The sequence below is a fragment of the Canis lupus genome, chromosome 28, assembly GCF_011100685.1.
Source record: "Canis lupus familiaris isolate Mischka breed German Shepherd chromosome 28, alternate assembly UU_Cfam_GSD_1.0, whole genome shotgun sequence".
NCBI lineage: Eukaryota > Metazoa > Chordata > Mammalia > Carnivora > Canidae > Canis > Canis lupus.
Window position 1 is genome coordinate 12,643,164 of NC_049249.1, and position 16,234 is coordinate 12,659,397.

Here is a 16,234-nt window from a genome sequence, read left to right on the forward strand (position 1 = left end):
ACCTTGGGCAAGTCATTTCATTTTTTAGAACCTCAATTTGGCTCTAAAATGAGGGGAAGAAGCAATAGTATCTGTCCCATAGGGATCTCGTAACAATAAGGAAGAGATCACGAATGTGAAACACTTTGTTCATCAGCAGGAGGTTTATTATCATGATTAATATAACCTCCATGGCAGGTGCCTCAGAAGGCAGAGCAGAGGGCTGGCAGCTCCTCTTCTTTTTGAAGAGAAAGCAAAAAATAAGACAGAAATGGGGAGAAAGGAAGCAGCTCTGAGGGGGTGCTGATAGGGGGAAGAGGAAAGGAGGTTCCATGCAGCTCAGCCCACCACCAAGGCAAGCTTATCTTCAAGGGAGCTTCCATTCAGTCCCAGGGCCTGGGGGCTGTGGACTACTGCCTAGGCCTTATAGGAAGATTTGTGGTGGGGTGGGCTGTCCAGTACCTAGCAGGAATTCACAAAAGCAGATAGAACAGTGCCCGGGCAAGCAGTCTCTACCTGGTGCACAGTCTGGTAGTTAGTGCTGGGGCTGCCCAGGGAAGGGAGAGGAGCAAAGAGAGAGAGCTCACACAAAAGGCAAGGAACTTAAGCTTGGGCAAGTTAGCGACCTTACCTCTCGAGAGCCTCAGTTTCCTACTGTATGTAAGAGTTACATTAACAGGGCTGTAGATAAGACCCGTTGCCAGAAGCAGAAACAATAACCAGGATGGACACTCAGAAGAGTTTACAACAGGCCTGGTACCCATCTCCCATCGTCATACCCATGACTCTCTCCGCCCCACCAGGGCAGCTAGCCCACAGTCTGACAGCTTATGTGCGAGTTGGTGAGTGGAGAGGCTCTTAATCACTGAGCCTTACTGTGTGCTTGTAGGAAAGCCCTGAATGGTAGCTGACGTTATCTGTATGACCATTGCTTAAGAGAGGATTATTGCTGTTACTGTTAGAACAGTATTATTCTATAGTTCCTGCTGCTCCCTCCCAATCCTGAGAGGTGTAGTAATCATTACAGAGGATAAAGGACTTGCCTGAAGTCACACAGCAGATCTGGGACAGAGCGAAAAGATTAGAAACCAAGTGATTTTGAAGGCCAGATGTTCTCCCATCCCAGAAGGGAAAAGGCGAGAAGGAAGAACGCAGGGTACTGGGTTGAGCCCGGGTGGGAGAGGCATGCCCACCCCCCGCTGGGGTAGGTCCAGAGCAGCTGATTTATTTACATTCCAGTGAGGACACCAATTGGCCAGATCTTTATCTAAACATGATAACAATGACATGAGTCTTTGGGGATTTGTTTACCGCTGCTAAAAATGATGCATTTGTGGGAGCGGGAAGCTCAGTCTGGGTGTAGGATTTGTTTGCTGCAGCTCCAGAGGGTGGGGAGTGGGTGGGGAGTGGGTGGGGGGTGGCCAAGAGGAGGCTATTGGTTCCAAGAGTATATCCTAAAACTCCAATGATTAAGAAAACGGATTCTTCTTGTTTGGGGACAAAAAAAAAAAAACCTATATATACACACACACACACACAATTTGATTGATAGTTTAATAATGTTCCCCACCCCCAAGTAAGAAAAAGGAGCAGCGAGGAATCCAGCTCCTGATCTCTGCTCAGTGGAGGAGAGGTTCAGAGCCTCCCTCCTTGAGCTTAACAACCACCCAGTGTGTCCCCATTCACATTTACTACATGTCTCTCTGTGCTCAGAGCTCCATCAGTGCTTTCTTTCCATCATTTCTTTAATCCTACTGCAGGCCTATAAAGTCCAAACCATTATTATCTCCTTTTGTAGGTGAGAATATGTCTGCTTAGCAAGGTTGAGGGACTGGTTCAAGGTTACAAGACAAAAAAGTGATAGGACGGGGCTCCAAACCCCTTCTGATGGACTCCAGGGTCACTGCTTTGGCCCAAGACAGACATCGAAGGTGTGATCATGTTTTAGAGAAAGCCACATCTCCCCCTATGGCCCACCCCAAACCCAGCCTCCTTCACTCTGTGGGACCTCCTTGCAGAAGAAGGTGTCATAGGTACCACGTCTACACATGCATGCTTGTAGGGTTTGCATGCATCCTATACTAATGGGGGAGGAGCATGTAAAGTTTTTAAAAGTCTAAATTACAGAATGACTTCAGTGTGGTTTTGTTACTTTCAAGAACACCCAGAGTCATTACAACTCTAGTAATAAAACCTATTCCCTCTTCTCTGAATGCAGTGGTCCCTATGGGACCACTTTGTACAAGTGTAATTGTAATGATCCCACAAATTGCCTGTATGGAATAGTGCATCTCATAGTCATGGAAGCTAGTTTTATTCTTGGACCATATAAACATTTCTCTCCAAACCTCATGCCACTACCAGCAATCATATTATTGTGGGAAAAAAAGAAGGGAGAAGATTTCAGAATGAGTGTTGGCCCAGCCCCTCCGTTTTGACCACACTGTCTGAAAGAGAAAAGCCCTAACATGTAGTCTACATTTATGGACACAGTCCCGAGAGCCTTCTTTCCCATGCCTATCCACATGTGCATGCACTGATGTGTTCACACAGGAAAGCACCTTTTTCATCCAAAGAGAAAAAGAAGTCCATAGAAATATATGTCAGGTCTGTGTCCATCTGTTGGAAACTCATATTTATCAGAGTGTACAACTGTCATCAACCTCGGAAACATGGTTGTAGATGGGATGGAAAAGGGTAGGGGTGGCCACTATGCAACTGGGGAGCCTGACTTACAGGGGAGAAGGCCCTAGATAAACCCTGTCTCCTCTTCAGAGGCTGACGACTCAATGTCCTCAGTGGCCCCATACCCAGTAAGTAGGAAGAGGCTAAGAGATTATAGGTGGGCTGAGAATAGCTACAGAGTGCTCAATCCCTGCCCCTGCTGGCTAGTGGGAGACAGGACCCCACTCTCCTCTCCTAGATTAGGTCCCTGCATTTTTTAAAGATTTTATTTATTTATTCATGAGGGACAGAAAGAGAGGCAGAGATGTAGGCAGAGGGGAGAAGCAGGCTCCCCTTGGGGAGCCTGATGCAGGACTCCATCCCAAGACCCCAGGATCACAACCTAGGCCAAAGGCAGAGCTCAACTACATTGAGCTGGCCCCTGCATTTTATTGCAATCCCTGAAATCTTTCCCAGCTGAGATGATCTCAAGACCCCTAATCTAATGTAGGACTGGTAAGAAAGAAACAGAAGGAAAGATCAGTTCAGTTGGATAATGCTCCTGTGTAGTGAGGGAGGAGGCCGGTCCTGATCTGGGAGCCCTGATCTGTGCTCTCAAGGGACGCCTGGGGCCCAGGCCTTACTGTTGCCTTCAGTTCGGCTGTGATCCTCTCCAGACTGCCACAATAGTAGGAAACGGAGGCCCCGCAGGATCTGCCTGGAGCGGGGATTTCCACAGGGAGGATGGCCAAGCCTGCCACCTGGAGCCTCACAGACCCATCAGGGCCCTCATTTGAGGTTGCTCAGGGTTGTGGGGCTGGAGGGTGGGAGAGGTCCTCCAGGCCGAAGCAGGGTGCAGAGGAGTGTCCCTATCACAAATCCAAAAGTGCTTGGGCATCTTTAGGAGCAGCCCCTGAGGTAGAGTGCCAGTGAGCGAGCCAGGAGTAGAACGGCGGTGGAGGGAAGTCTGGGGCTCAGGAGAGAGACCATGCACAACTAGTCTGACCCAATCCTATGCAGCCACCTGGTGCACACACGAAACCCCTGCAGGGGCCAGGGACAAAAATGCAGGAGAGCTTCCCAGGGGGTCAGGGTGGTGGGGGTGTGATGAGATAAGATGGGGGAAAGGAAGAGAGTGAAAAAATAAGAGTGGAAAAGGCAAGGAGGAGTGGAGAGGAGGGAAAGAGGGCTGGGGACAGGAGGAGGAGGAGGTGAGGGAGAAAGGGGGAGTGAGAAAGGGGGGGTGAGGAAGGGAAGGAGTAGAGAAGTGTTGGGCCTAGTGCCAGAGGAAGGAGTCCAAAGGGGAAAGGGGTTGGCTGCAAGAGGTAAGGTGCAGACTGCGGAAGTTCTGGGCTCCCAGGCTCCCAGGCTCGTGGGGTCTCGGTCTCCGGTCTCCGGTGTGCCACAGCAGCCAGAGGTAAGAAGGTATTTCTCTCCCGGGGGCAGAAGTGCGGGGAACCTACAGGCACGTCTGAGGATGAAGGCAAGGCCCAGCCAGCATCTCCCAGGGGGGTTCCTCACTAAGGTCTAGGCTCCTGGTCCGCATCTGGAGAGCAGCGCGCCGCGCCGGGGAGAAAGCCCAACACTCCCTCCCGCCCGGACCCGCGTGGACAAAGTGCTCGGGCTCCCCATGCGGCGCCCACGCTGGGATGGCGGAGTGAGGCCTGGCACACTTACAGCCCCCGCAGCCTAGATGCCCCGCCTTCAACTCTTGACCTCAGACCTGACACGCCGGCGTCTGTACGGGCCAAGGCTGTGAAACCCAGAGGCCCAGAGTTGTGGACCCGGGCCCGGCTCCTCCGGCGAGTCGGCAAGTCGCGCCTTCCGTCCCTGGCTGTGCGCCCTGGAGCGCGGCGGGCCCCTGGGCCCTGGTCCTTTCCAGGTCGGGTCCTTGGCCGGTTCCGAGCAAGGCCAGCACCCGTCTCCCACCCCCGAAACATCCTGCAGAGTCTGACAAGCTGGAACTGTCGCCAGAGCAGTGGGAATTGTTGGGTATGCCCAGGGCTTCAAGAAACCAAGAGCAAGGGGGGACTAGGCCAGCAGACCCTGACGCCCACTGACGGAGCAAAGGTTACCCCTAGATCTTGGGAATCGCTCTTCCCAGTGCGGACCAAAGACCAGGACCTCCGGGCTGGATGCGGTGAGGGCGGGATAAGACTTTTCTTAAGCGACAAGAAGATGGCAAAAAAAATTTTTTCCCAAATGAGAAAGTCTTTTTCGTTCTCAAACGATTTCAAGTTATTCACTCTTAGTGACCCCCCCCCCCCCACCGTGAGATTTGGGCAGAGATTTCTATGTCCTAGGAAGCCAGGGTCCAGAAGCTGGTGGTTGAGAGCTAACAGGGTTGGGAAGATCATGCTAGAAAGAGTTACCAAGAATCTCTGCTTCTTGGAAGGTGATAACTACATTCCCCCACCCTTCCACCCTTACTGCTCAGAGATCCTCACAGAGCAAGCAGGCGCTCTGGTTTAAAGAATTAATCTGCCAAAGACTGCAGCCGCTCCTCTGAAGTCAGATTATATTTTAAAAGGTCTATAGACATTGAAACTTTGCTACAGGAAGTTAAACTCACTCAAAAAATAAATAAATAAAAGTTAAGGAATGCATGTAGAATTCCAATTTAATCCCCAAGTTAAAACTGTTCGTTGCACTCCCAAATAGCATGCGCAAATAGCACAAATAAATATCTGTATGTAGGTATTCTTGTTTTTTAAAATATTGAATTTTCATTTGACAAAGTTAGGCTTTCTTGTGTGTTTTATCAGCAGAATAGAGTTGGTTTTATTGACAAAAGCTATGCTTTTACATTGTATTTAACATTATCTTAAAATTTTTTGGAGTGGGGCAGATACACATAACATAGATGTAGAAGATCCTCTCCTTAAGAAATCGAAACTCACTTCCTCAGTAAGAAAGAGCCTGTAATTTACAAAGAACTATTTGCATTATTGAACTTGGACTGATTTTCTCCCAGGGAAGGGAAGTGGTGGGTTTATAAAAACACATGCAAAATAATTTTTTAAAAAGCTAAAATGCTCAAAACTCTAATTTAAAATCTCTCTTACAAAATTACCAAAGCTTGGAAAAAATTTCCTCTCAAGGAATTAGATGATTTTAATGCTTCTGGGACTGACCTACCTAATTGACATTTCTTTAAAAGTAGAAAAATTGTTTTTACCCTTCCACAAAATACTATTGCCTCTAGATTGCTCAAAAATTCGGAGAGCTTTCCAATATCCTTCAACTAAAAATTAAACCAAAACACATACTATCAACAACAATGAAATAACAAGAACTTATTTGACGCTACTGCCAAAGAAGAAATGTCTTTTTTTTTTGTAAGATGTCATTGAAAATGAAATTTCTAGAAGAGCAGTAAAAAATTAAACATTCAGTGAAAAAAAAAATTACCTGTAATGTTCTATAGTTTTGCCTAGCTGTGTTCATCACAGGATTATTTCTCATACTTTAATAGACAATTACTCTGACTGTGGTGCTACATTTAGATTAGAAGCAATGATAATTTCCAACTTCTTTGTGACTGTGGTTACATAAATTAAATGGTTATTTGAATAGTTGGAAGGTAAAAACATAAGCAGTGGGACATATAACTAAAATGACTGGTATCTGCCTGTATTTCTATGTATATTAATTAAGCAACTTTTGTATAAAGAATAGTAACTTATGGGAACACTTTATAGTTTTCAAAGAATCATCACATTTTTATTTGATAATATATTTATTGTAATGGTTAGCTCGTGGCTTTTCTCCAAAAAAAGGTATAATTTTACAAATATCACTTATGCATCTATACAGCATTTCCCCCTCATAGAATCCGCCATCATTTTACTATGATCTTTGATCATATATGGGAGAAGGGGGATTTGCATAAATGTGTAATGTGACAAAAGCCTAAAAATGTAGGCAGATACACTCGATTAAAATAACATCAAACGCTTCCTTGGTTGCAGCGATATTTACTTTATCTGACAGTAATTAGGTAAACTGACTGGAACGAAAACCTATTATTAGTCGAGCACAACTCCAGGATTTCAAAGATCCTTTTTTCAGGCAAGAGAATGCAAATGCCCCAGAACGCGATCGTAACTGGATACACGCGTTGGAACCAGATTCCGCATTCTGATAAGTGCCTCCCGAGACCCCGGCCGGCTGCTGTAGTGTAACTACCGCCCGGGCATTCATTGTCCCCCGACACCGGCGCGCAGCTGGCGGCACACAAGCCCGCGGCCCGCCGTCCAGGCTGCCGGCGCGGGAACGGCAGGCTGCCCAGATGGAATTGACCTGGTGGGGATCCTCGGTAGGAAGCTCCGCTGCAGGGGAACCAGACTGACCAAAGGGAGCCTGAACCACCAGGAAGAAGGCAGCGGGGGACGTCCTAAGCCCCAGCTCCCGTCGTGAGGCCAAGATCAGCTCTAGGTAGAAGTCTCCTGCCGGCTAGATCGGCCCTGCGCAGGGTTAGGGATAAGAAGAGAAAGGGGGTACAGGGCAGCTAGGCCCCTGTGGGGCCCACGCTCTGGATCTTCACCGCCTCCAGCCCCTCCGGCCTGAACGATGTCCCTGGGGGGCCTGTCGAGGAGCAACCCAGTCAGAAGCTGCAGGAGAGATCCACTGAGGCCTGGTACAAGGGTACCTGGCGGGATAGTGGTGTCAGTGGGTTTGGTGGAGAGCGGACCGCGCAGACCTGCGAGTAAGGAGGAGACAGCCTTCTTCGTGCTCAGTGAGGAGGCAACCTGGTGGGCTCCCGGCAGCAGCAGCGGTGCCTGTGTGGGCATGTTCCCAGGGCCCCTGGCCACGGGTCTAAGATGGGCTTCCTTAGAGACCAACTTAGGGAAGGCCTAAGAACGACGTGCTGCGGAGAAGCAAGAGAATGTAGCAAAGAGAAATGCAAACTTGGGTTGGAAACTGGGGAAAGAAAGATATTTGGTAGCTTTTGCTTCTTTTTCCTTTTTTCCCCCCTCTTAAAATCACTCAAAACAACAACAGACAAAAACCACCACCCAAAGAGGTGGGGGAAAATGGAACCAGAAACTTTCGCCCGAGATGGTTAGCTCAGGGGGGATGGGGTGGAGTGGGGCTGGAGCTCAGCTTCCTTCTTTTAGGCTCGCCTGCCAACGCGACGCACATCCACTAGGACCCCCACCCCACAGTGCCGCGCACTCACCCCCACCTCTCTCTGGATCTTTTGCGCCCGAGGGGTCGCGATCCGCAGCAACACCCGGCGCATTCTTCTCTCTGCAGCCCCTGGCCTGGTTTGGGAGACGTCGGCCCCGCCTGGGACGTCAATAGTCTCAATTCCGAGAAGACAGGCACCGGGCGCCCCTGCGGCTGAAGAATGGGTGCACCAGCGCAGGGCCCTGCCCACAGAGGGTCTCCCCCACCACCCGCCAGTCGCCGCCACCCTAAGTACTCCCGGGTGCACGTGGCCCGCGCCGCATCCCAGCTCCCCGGGCGGCCTCAGGGGCTGACTCCCCGCACCATTTCCGCTCCCTCCTGCACAGCCCCGCCTCTCTCCCCTCCCGCCCTTCTTTCCTTGGCTTTGGGTACCCACAACTCCTAAAGCCGCGGGGCCGAAGGGCTGCTCTCCGCTGTTGCCCCACGGTCCATCCCCGGTGTGCCTCGCCCGCCCGGGGGCGTCGTCCACAGTCCCTGCACCTCCCACCCGCCCCTTCCAGCTGAGGCCGGTCTCTCCCTGCTCCACCATCTTGGCCGCCAAAAATTGCTTGGGGCGGCCAGGGGCGGATGTTTGGCGCCCAGGTTAGGCTGGACCCGGTCTCTGTATTTTTCAGGGCCAGTGCTGCGCCTGGGTCTTTCTGTGGGCCTCACAGTAGCCACCGCTGCTCCCTGCTCCTTACTGGGTGAGGCGTGGCGGCTGGCGAATGCCTATTGTGCGGAAGGTGATCCCCACCAGCGTGGAATTTCCAGGACCTCAGGGAACCCCTCAGATTCGTCCAGAAAACACCCGGGGCCGCACGAGGGCGCCAGAAGGCGTATAGGTTGGAGAAATTAGAAAGACACCTCCGAGGGTAGAGACCTAGCCCCCGGTTTCAATATGCAGAGAAAAAGACCTCTCTGGCTGGGTCACCTCCCTCCTGACAGATACTGCTCTCAAGACCCTACGAGGCCACCCAATGTGTGCAGCGCTCGGGCCACGCCATCATCAATGCAGTCAACAAGCGCTGCTTGATCTCTGGTGCAGAATAATGGTAGTTGAGGTGTCCTGAGCATTTTAAGATGTGTGGGACCCTGCACTAAGCTCCTGGCATATGTTGTCATTTATCCCTGGCAATAACCCCTGAGGAAGTATTCTTTTTGTAGACAAAGAAACTGAGGCTTAGAAATGCTCACACACCGACTAGGTCAGGATTCAAACCAAGAACTGTCACCAAGTTCAGTAACAACTCTATCCTCCTGCCTCTCACCTACCTGCTTAGTGCATCAGCTGCAAGAACTACAAGGACAAATGCAACCGGGACCCTGCCCCCCCCCCGGGGGGGGCTCACAGTTTACCCCCAGGCGACCAGGCCAGCAATATCTAGTGCTAGGTGGGAAGTGCTGAGTGACACGAATGTCCTTTACTAACAAGCGCTGCAAGTCTAGATGCAGGAGAGATGACTTCCGGCCTAGATAATCAGGGAGCGCTTCCTTGGAGGAGGTAGTATTTGAGCAGAGCCTTGGAGAAGAGCTCTCCACTCATGGAGACAAGGGCAGGAAAGACGTTCCAAGTGGAAGGCACAGCTTGAGCAAAGTCAACAAGTCGGGAACAGACACGTTGCGCATCCATAGGTACACAAAACATTCCATCTTCTTGGGAATCCAGAGGCCGGTATTTACAGGCCAGGAAGTTTTCTTGCCCTGCAGCAGCTGGAAAAACCACGCTCCTGGCAGCTGGCTCGCGGACAAGAGGCCTCCCAGAACTGGCCCTGGCCGGAAAGGTAGGGCCAGGCGGGACGGGAATCGGTAGTTCGGGCACCCAGGGCAGTGCGGCCTCACCCACAACGACTTGGACTTCGCGACTCTATACTAGTCCTTTATTTCTGGTAGCGCCACAGCACCCCAACTCCGCGGATGCGGGGGGGCGTGGTCCGCATGAGCCAGAACCAATGGGGAGGGAGGCCGAGGCGAGAGCCCCGCCCCCGACGTGACGCACGACCCCCGGACACAGGCTTCGCAGCCCCGGCCCCAGTCCCTGCAGTGGCTGTAACAAAACCCAGACCCCCAGGTCCGGGCCAATGGAGGCGATTTAGACTGGAGCCGGACCGCGTCTGTCAAAAGCCCGACTCGGCAGCAGCGGCAGAGTCCAGGAGAGCTGGAGCCGCAGCGCTGCTTCCCCGCCCCCGCCGGGATTTATTGAGTATTTGGACTGGACAATTAAGTGGCCCTGATGATGTTACCAAGCCCGGTCACCTCCACCCCTTTCTCAGTCAAAGACATTTTGAATCTGGAGCAGCAGCAGCAGCACTTCCACGGCGCGCACTTACAGGCGGACTTGGAGCACCACTTCCACTCGGCGCCGTGCATGCTGGCCGCCGCCGAGGGGACGCAATTTTCTGACGGAGGAGAGGAGGACGAGGAGGAAGAGGGAGAGAAACTGTCCTATTTGAACTCACTAGCCACAGCCGACGGCCACGGGGGTTCGGGGCTCTGTCCCCAGAGCTATGTCCACACGGTCCTGCGAGACTCGTGTAGCGGGCCTAAGGAACATGAAGAGGAGCCCGAGGTCGTGAGGGACCGGAGCCAAAGTGAGTAGAGGGGGAAAGAAAACGCACCCGCACATCTGGAGCAATGGCGGAGCGCCCGCAAACAGCCCACAACCCCGGCCAACACTGCTTCCCGCCCCTTTAACCTTTGGCTGGGGTCATGCCTCACCCTGGTCAATGACAGCTCCGCAAAGCACAGGTGCCTGCGAGGGAGCCGGGAGCCGGGAGCCGGGGCGGAGGGAGGAGGACAGCTACTCCTCCCAGGAGGGGAGAGTCAATGCAAGCCCCCAAGGGAAGAAGGGAAAGTAGTCATTGCTGCCCTGACGCTGATAAGCAACACGGGTTCAGGGGCTGGATCCTGACAACTCACAGCAGTTTTGTTCTTCCCAAGAGCTAGAGAGACAAGAGCTCAAATCTCTTCCTGTTCCCCCCTAGCGTGAGATGAGGTCCTTTGAGGCTGGGACAGCCGTCCCCTCTTCTCCAAAAAGATGATCCAAGCAGGTTGAGTTGGCGGGGCGCATTGGTAGAGACCTGCTGGGTAGAGACCTGCTGGGTGGTTTCCACACTTCTCTGCTTCAAGTTCAGTGTCCTGGCACCCTCAGCACCCGGCAGAGGGAGGGGATGGCCGGAGAGTGCTTGGGAACACAGTCCATTACGGGCCTGCAAAGCATCAACACCCCTGAGGCGCTGTTCTTTTTTTTTTTTTTTTTTTTTGAAAATTCATGTTATGCTTTGTGTCCCAGGCTGTGGGACTGCAGGCCGATTGAAAAACGCGCCGAACCTAGTCCTAGATCCCAGCGGCTCACATCGGATGGGAGGTGAATTGGGTAGGGAAATCGGATAACTGAATAAAGCCCCCAAGGAAGTGTTTGTTTCTGAGAGAAGAGCCAAAGAATCTCTCTCCCAAGAGGAGGTTTGATGTGGCAGCAGCTAAGGCCTATACTCCTGACATTTCCCCGGGCCTAAAATCGTCATGAAACGGTCTAAATCAGTCAATCAAGTTTCTTTTTCGCTTTAAGGTAATACAGACATCGTCACGCAGACATTTAGCTGGAGACATGTTGTCTTTTAAAAGAAAAAAAAAGTTCCTAGGCAATGCGGGGGTGGGGTGGGGGTGGTGATGTGTGGGTTACACTCAAGCATCTCCAACAGAAGGATTTTTTTTTCCCACGCAACTTACGCACGGCCCCCAGACAGCAATACGCTTCACACCTTCAGCTATCCGTAACAGAGTGGTAGGCAAATGAGTTTGCAAATACTCTAGTTATTATGTAGTTGCAAACTTTCATCCTGAAAACTCATTAGCACGCTGAGCCGCACGTTTATAGAGAAATCTGTCACAGATGTTCGCATTCTAAATAAACCCGCACTAACTACCCCTCCCCACCGACCGTGCTTCTGCCCGCTAAGGGCGTTCTGAGGGTGCTCGGGGCTGTCGCAGGGTCTCATGGCGCCAGGACCCACCAACTTTCCAGAAAGTCTAGGCATTCGCTACCGCATGCTCCGCGCTGCCACCAAAAGGGCCACGGTGCTCTGGGGGTAGGAACCGCGGTTCGGCGGCAATTGCTAAGGGACGCTGTTGTGCTTCTTCCGCAGAAAGCTGCCAGCTGAAGAAGCCCCTGGAGGCGGCCGGAGACTGCAAGGCGGCGGAGGAGAGTGAGAGGCCTAAGCCACGGAGCCGCCGGAAGCCCCGGGTCCTCTTCTCGCAAGCGCAAGTCTTCGAGCTGGAACGCAGGTTCAAGCAGCAGCGGTACCTGTCGGCGCCCGAGCGCGAGCACCTCGCCAGCAGCCTGAAGCTCACGTCAACGCAGGTCAAGATCTGGTTCCAGAACCGCAGGTACAAGTGCAAGAGGCAGCGGCAGGACAAGTCCCTGGAGCTGGGCGCACACGCGCCCCCGCCGCCGCCGCGCCGCGTGGCGGTGCCGGTGCTGGTGCGGGACGGCAAGCCGTGCGTCACGCCGGGCGCGCAAGCCTACGGCGCGCCCTACAGCGTGGGTGCGGGCGCCTACTCCTACAACGGCTTCCCCGCCTACGGCTACGGGAACTCGGCCGCCGCCGCCGCCGCCGCCGCTGCCGCCGCCGCCGCCGCCGCGGCCTACAGCGGCAGCTACGGCTGTGCGTACCCGGCGGGCGGCGGCGGCGGCGGGGGCGGCGGGGCCTCAGCGGCGGCCGCGGCCATGCAGCCCGCCTGCAGCGCGGCCGGAGGCGGCCCCTTTGTGAACGTGAGCAACCTGGGCGGCTTCGGCGGCGGCGGCGGCGCACAGCCGTTGCACCAGGGTCCCGCGGCCGGGGCTGCGTGCGCGCAGGGCACCTTGCAGGGCATCCGGGCCTGGTAGGGACGCGGCGGATCCCCACGCGGCGGGCGCCCCACTGCAACCTGGCACCGCGGGACTGAAGCGCGAGAAAGGCTGGGTCCCAGGGCCAGGCCCTCTCGTTAAAAACAAGCAGAAACAAACACACAAAAACAGACAAAAAAACCACAGGTCTCTCTCCCCGGGGGCCCCGGAGCGCAGCTCACGCGGAGCCTGGGGGAGGGGGCTGAGGGGCGAGGAGGTAGCCCGGGGTCGGTCGCGGGGACTGCCTCTGAGGCAGAAACTCGGGCCGAGTGCCGGGGAGTACCCTGGCCCCGAAGACAGTGCGAGAGGCTGGGACTCTGGCTGCCGCTTGGCTCTCCCAGAGCAAGAAGGCCAGCTTTCCCCTCGGCCTTCCCGTGGCCTCCTCGAAATGTCGACAGAAGATCCAAGGACAAAAGAAAAAAGAAAGAAAAGCATGAAGGAGAGAAAACTGGGTGTCGTGGCTGGAGAAACCCCCAAGCCCTGCCGACCCCTCTGCCCCTTTGGCGGCCCAGAGCGCCACGCCACAGTCGGTTTTCCTTTCTCCCTACCGCCTGCCCTCCGCAGCAGATACCTCGGCCTGGGTCTCCGGATTGTCAGGGAGTAGAACTCTGCGGGGGGGGGGGGGGGGGGGGGACACCCCAGCGACCAAACACGGGGCTGGGGGGAGCGGAACGAATCTGGGAGCTGGTGGCCCACTGGAGGTGTTAACCAGGTTTCCTTTCTGTTTCATATTCTGTATTCAGCACATATAATATATCTATAACTGTATCCACACGCCGTGTACACACCCGCTGCCATACACTACAGGAGTCAATAAACAAGGTGCAATATTTCCCAACCGTTGGCTACAGACTTTGTTTCGCCCCCCCCCCCCCCAAATGGAGCAGGATCCTTTAAACAGGGCCTGTAGGGGAGGAAAAGGTGTATGAAAGGGAAAGCAGTGTTCCCTGCGCGTTCGCAGGCCGGGCCTCTCCTGAGCTGGCCCCGGGGCTGCAAAGTCTGGCGTCCTCTTGGGTTTTGTTCATTAATTTCTCTTTACTCTTGTGGGAGAACAGGTCGGAGACTGTGGGCCTTTTGAGGTCCCCGGCTTCGTAATCCCCACAGGTTTTACGCAGATGCCTGGGCGAGTGTTTGTGCCTGCGTTAGACCAAGGCTTGGACCCTGCCCCACCTCGAAGGCCGCCCGGGAAAAGGAAACCTCGCCCCCTGGCACGGCCACGGGCGGCGCGAAGGAGGCTCCTTGAGCGGCGGCCGCCGGGGCCTCTCCAGCGCGCCCAGGGGCGCTGCGCCCCGCCGCGGCCGAATTCTCCCCCTCGGCCGCCCTCCCTTCTCCCCCGGCGGCCGCGGCTTTATGCGGCTCCTTGTCACTTGCGGAGAATGCCTGTGCGAGGCCTGTGCTGCCACACGGCCGATTGTGAGCGTGCCAAGGCGGGTGAATGGGGAGGCCTCAGAGCGCCGCGCCATTGTGGGGCCGGGCCTCGCTGAAAGACGGCTCCGGGCCGGGAAGGTGCGGAAAGAATGGCTTTTTATTGGAGTCCCGAACAAAAGGTGTGGTAGGAAGGCGAAGTCCCCTGCGCGAACAAAAACCCCAGCGCGTCGGGATTGACGTCCCCCCCGAGCTCCCCATTGCTTCTCAGAGCGGGGGCTTTGTGTAGCAGTCTGCTCGACAGAGGGACGGAGAAATGCGCGGGGGTTTTGTTCCCCACTTTTTGTGCGCTGGGGGAGGGAGCGGCCAGGGGAGACGGGGGCTGGGCGGGCAGCAGGGAGGGGCGCGCTGATTAGGCCGGCCAGCCGCGGCGCGGAGACGTTCAGCGGGAGTCGGCGGCCTGAATGCAGGGTCATTATTGCTACAAGTTTAGCAATTTCGCCCTTACAGGAGGGGGCGGGGGCTGCTAGGCTGCTGCGGGGCCGCCGGGCTGGGATCTGCAGAGACCCTGAGGAGGAGGAGGAGGAGGAGGAGGAGGAGGAGGAGGAGGAGGAGGAGGAGGAGGAGGAGGAGGAGGAGGAGGAGGGAAAAAGGAGAGGAAAGGAGGGAGGCAGGCGAGGGAATCCTCCAAAACCCGCTGACCGCCCAGGATGAGCCTTGGACGGGTCCTAAAGGGCCTAGCGGGAGGCTGGAGAGGCGGCGCCTAGGGACGAAGACCCTGCCTCCCCTCGCCTCTTCCGAGGCAGAAAAACCCAGAGTCCAGCGAAGAGTTACAGTGCACCAGATTGCCGGTCCCTCAGCTCCTTGCCGCCCGTTCCTTCCTCTCCTGAGCCTCCCGGGAGCTGGAACAACTCCTCCTACCACCCCTAACACCGCCCTGACGCCCCAAGTCCCTTTCCCAGCGAGCCATCTTCTGAAGCTATTATATTCCCAAGAGTTACTTAGGCTAAGGGCTGGGGAGGTAGTGCTTGCTTCCTAACACGTTTCTCACCACCTGCAGCCTTGAACCACTGATTGAACCATTCATCCCATCCATCCATCCATCCATCCATCCATCCATCCATCCATCCATCCTTTACGGAGCACCTGCTAATATATGTTCACTTGCACTGTTCTGGATGCTGGGAATGGTTTTTAAAAAAATTGTCTACAGGCTTCTGGAGTTTGTTTTAAGGAATGTACATGGGGGGAGGGAGTTAGACAACAATCAAGAAAATGTAAAAACTATAGATAAATTCTAAAAAGGAAATAGAACCAAATGCTGAATGGAGGGTTCTTTTGGAGTAGGTAGTCAGAGAAAGCCACGTTGAGGAGATTACATTTAAGTTGATACCAGAATGACAAAAGGGAAGCCAGTCCAAACAGGGCTTTGCTGTTGCAACCCCATGCCTCTTCACTTGCCTTCCCCATGATATGGAATGCCCATCCACCCCCATTTTTCTGGTGAACTCTTACTCCCCCTTCAAAGCCAGGCTTCTTTCCTGAACCACCCAAGTGGAGGTAATCACTCCCTCATATATGCCACCAGAGTCTTAGGTACTTTCCAATATCACAACATAGTGTCATGCAAAGATTTATTTGTTTCTCTCCCTCCTCATGAGGTCCTAGTGAGGTCATGGGGGACCAGGTTGACATCTTTTTCCTCTGGGGGCAATTAGCACAGTAAGTAGGAGATCATGGGGCCAGAGTCCATAAGTGCTGCCCTCCTCAGCACATGCAGTGGCCCCAGTGATGAGCTGTGACATTGGGTGCTGGCTTCAAGGGATATGCTAAACTAGACTCTTAGCCCACCTGGGTAGAGCCAAGGCGTCTGAAATGGCCTGCAGAAGATGCACAACCCAAGCAGATCACAGAGAAAAGTCCTGTCTTTGGTACCCTGCGATGTTGCCTGGGGACACAGCTTCCGGCAAGAGATTATTACCCCTCACCCTACAGCTCAAAACATAGGAAAGGAGGTTGAGAATTTGGCAATGACCTGATACCAAGACACAAAGATTAGGGGATGGGAGGGACACAGAGATAGGGACGAGAGTGAGGACTCAGGCTGGGAGGGGGTGAAGAGCTGAGGTGTATGTATGATAAATTGAGGACCTGGAACCGGGACTCACTTCC

At 54.1% G+C, this 16,234-nt stretch overlaps 1 protein-coding gene across 1 annotated transcript; it reads left to right on the plus strand.

Annotated features, from left to right (window-relative positions):
• Positions 1 to 9,614: 9,614 nt before the first annotated feature.
• On the plus strand, positions 9,615 to 12,728 carry NKX2-3 (NK2 homeobox 3). The gene is made up of 2 exons (XM_038578492.1): positions 9,615 to 10,403; positions 11,958 to 12,728. The coding sequence occupies exons 1-2, from the start codon at positions 10,046 to 10,048 to the stop codon at positions 12,695 to 12,697; spliced, it is 1,098 nt and encodes a 365-aa protein (XP_038434420.1). The 5' UTR covers positions 9,615 to 10,045; the 3' UTR covers positions 12,698 to 12,728.
• Positions 12,729 to 16,234: the final 3,506 nt, after the last annotated feature.

What these genes read in the sequence shown, in the direction of transcription:
- NKX2-3 (XM_038578492.1), top strand. Translation starts at nt 10,046, where the DNA reads ATGATGTTACCAAGCCCGGTCACCTCCACCCCTTTCTCAGTCAAAGAC. An exon ending in CGTGAGGGACCGGAGCCAAA is followed by an intron (nt 10,404 to 11,957) that starts GTGAGTAGAGGG and finishes CTTCTTCCGCAG; the next exon opens with AAAGCTGCCAGCTGAAGAAG.